This window comes from Anarrhichthys ocellatus, unplaced genomic scaffold (genome assembly GCF_004355925.1).
Source record: "Anarrhichthys ocellatus isolate YVR2014 unplaced genomic scaffold, GSC_Weel_1.0 scaffold11, whole genome shotgun sequence".
In the NCBI taxonomy this organism is placed as follows: domain Eukaryota; kingdom Metazoa; phylum Chordata; class Actinopteri; order Perciformes; family Anarhichadidae; genus Anarrhichthys; species Anarrhichthys ocellatus.
Window position 1 is genome coordinate 118629 of NW_022280041.1, and position 2398 is coordinate 121026.

At 39.1% G+C, this 2398-nt stretch overlaps 1 protein-coding gene across 2 annotated transcripts in view; it reads right to left on the reverse strand.

The window, feature by feature from the left end:
* Positions 1–2398, reverse strand: part of LOC116385820 (serine/threonine-protein kinase DCLK2-like) — a 13493-nt gene that overhangs the window by 3446 nt on the left and 7649 nt on the right. For both annotated transcript variants that reach the window (XM_031851563.1, XM_031851564.1), the window contains exons 5-9: positions 2125–2259; positions 1905–1993; positions 1429–1501; positions 1225–1330; positions 419–476 (exon numbers count right to left, since the gene is read on the reverse strand). In XM_031851563.1, coding sequence (XP_031707423.1) covers positions 419–476; positions 1225–1330; positions 1429–1501; positions 1905–1993; positions 2125–2259 — 461 coding nt within the window. The remainder of the gene's footprint in view (positions 1–418; positions 477–1224; positions 1331–1428; positions 1502–1904; positions 1994–2124; positions 2260–2398) is intronic.

The following is a 2398-nucleotide window of genomic DNA, read 5'->3' on the forward strand; positions in this document are numbered from 1 at the left end:
CACACACACACACACACACACACACACACACACACACACACACACACCGGTCCCATGAAGCTACAAACTGACGGCCGACACGAGAAGCTGCATGACGGGCTATAAATCTAAATAGAGCTGGCCTCACCACTCACTTACAATACTACATTTTATTACAATTTTTTACAATCGTTATTTATTTTTTAAATTTGTATTAATTCAATTTGTAAGAAAAGCAACATTTTAAACGTGTGTGTTGCTGCCACATGATGTAAAACACCACATTTGTATTGGACGTGATGGAAGCTGCTCCTTCCTGATTGGCTGAAGGTTCAGTGTGGTTTAACGGTTCGGTTTAACTCTCGGTATAAGTTGGATCTGATTCATCTTTCATTTATAATTATCATAATAATGCAGGAGAATGATAATGATCTGTTACCTTCCCACAGCAGCGAGCTTTATCGATGATCTTCAGAGCGTACTCCTGTCCCGTCGACCTGTCAATCAAAACACAACAGACACTCCCACAGCCGTCCATCAACCAGACACACCTTCAGTAACTCTGGCTGCTGCTTCTAATTACTTTTTAACAAGCATTAAGTTCATATTTCAGAAAATGATAAGAAGAGATTTATTAAATGACTGAGACGTCTTCAAATGTCTTCTTTTGTCCGACCGACAGTCCAAAAAAACTCGATGATATAAAACCGAGAGAAGCAGAAAATCCTCACGTTTGAGAAGCTGGAATCAGCAAATGTTTTGATTTTTTTATTGATTGATGACGAACAATTGTGTCAATTATTTTCTGTCAATTGACGGATCGTTTGAGTTTTAAAAATAACCCAAAAAATGACTTGAAGTTTGGAAACAATACAGATCTGACTTATTATTTAATAATTCATTTTTTTTATATGTATTTTTTAAATCAAAACTTTTAATAATCGCAGTAAAATTAGCTTTTTTAAAGGGACTCTGGTGATCAGAAACAATATCGCTTCTGTCCACAGGGGGCGCCAGAATCACCACAACATGAAAGTTCCTCATAGTAGCTTTAAAATAAAAATGTCTGTTCAAGACAACGTATACATTTATCTTGTATTATTATTTATTGATTTACAGATTTGTATGCTGCTTGTTATTGTTTTAGTTTCATGTATTTATTTTTGCTATGTTTTCCGTCGTTGTCTGTACGGTTAACACACTGATATACACACATTAATGAAGTGTCTCACTGACGCTCCTCACCTCTCCACGCACTCTTTCACCACCGCAAAGTTTCCGTCTCCGATCACTTTACCGACTTTGTACTTGTCGCTGATGGTGGAGGAGGAAACGGAGCGATTCCCGTTCACTGTGAGGAGGAGAAGAAGAGGAGGAGGAGCAGACATCTTTAGTTTGTTTTAAGGGCTCTTCAGTCTTTTCTTGAGATCAACACAGACACACACACACCTTCAACGATGGTGTCGTCGGGCTGCTCAGCCTCTCCGTTCACATCTGTGGAGGAAGCACGACGAGGAGAGACCTTCAGAATAAAACGAGAGAAGATTTAGTCTTATTTTGAAGGGAATCAGAAAGAGAGAAAAGAACGAGTCTGATTCAAGATTTAAATAAATACATTAAGTAAGTCAGCTGATGAAGACACAAGTTATAATTTATAATTTGGAATTACACAACTAATATTTGTTTTTTGTTTGCATCAGCATTTCTTATAAATCCAAAGATTAAGATCCGTTAAAAAAACAACTGTAATAAATATTAAAATTAGAATTTATAGTTATATATTTATAACGTATTACATGAGATTTGGCTTAAAGTTAAACATATTAATAAAACATATTTAAAACATTTGAAATGTTTATCATGATATTTGAAGAACCGAGCCGTTACTGCTAAAAACAATCAATCGATCGATGGATGGATCCGACCTTGAGGCTGCGTCGTGTCCCGGGGCTGGTGGGGGAGGGGCTTGACCTGGACGGCTTCACAGCTGACTGCGATCCTGAGGCCTCATTGGCTACATACACACACACACACACACACAGACAAGAGAAACAAGCCATCTGATTGGTCAAAAACAATCCGCTCATCACACCTGTAGAAACATTTCCGGCTCATGTAGAGCAGTGACTTCCTGTTGGTTCACACCTGGACCAGGTGACCTCGTTCTGGAGAGGCCTTTGGGAGGAGTCTTAGAGGACAGGCTGGGGCTGCTAGGGGTTTTGGGAGTTGTAGTTTTGGGATTGGGATGGGCGGTAGGGCGAGGTACCTTGACTCTGCATTCTAGAGAGAGAGAGAGAGAGAGAGAGAGGTAGTTATTATCAGAACTTTATGGTGTGATTTAATGCTTAAAGCTATTTAAAGACAGTAATCAATGTGTGTGTGTGTGTGTGTGTGTGTGTGTGTGTGTGTGTGTGTGTGT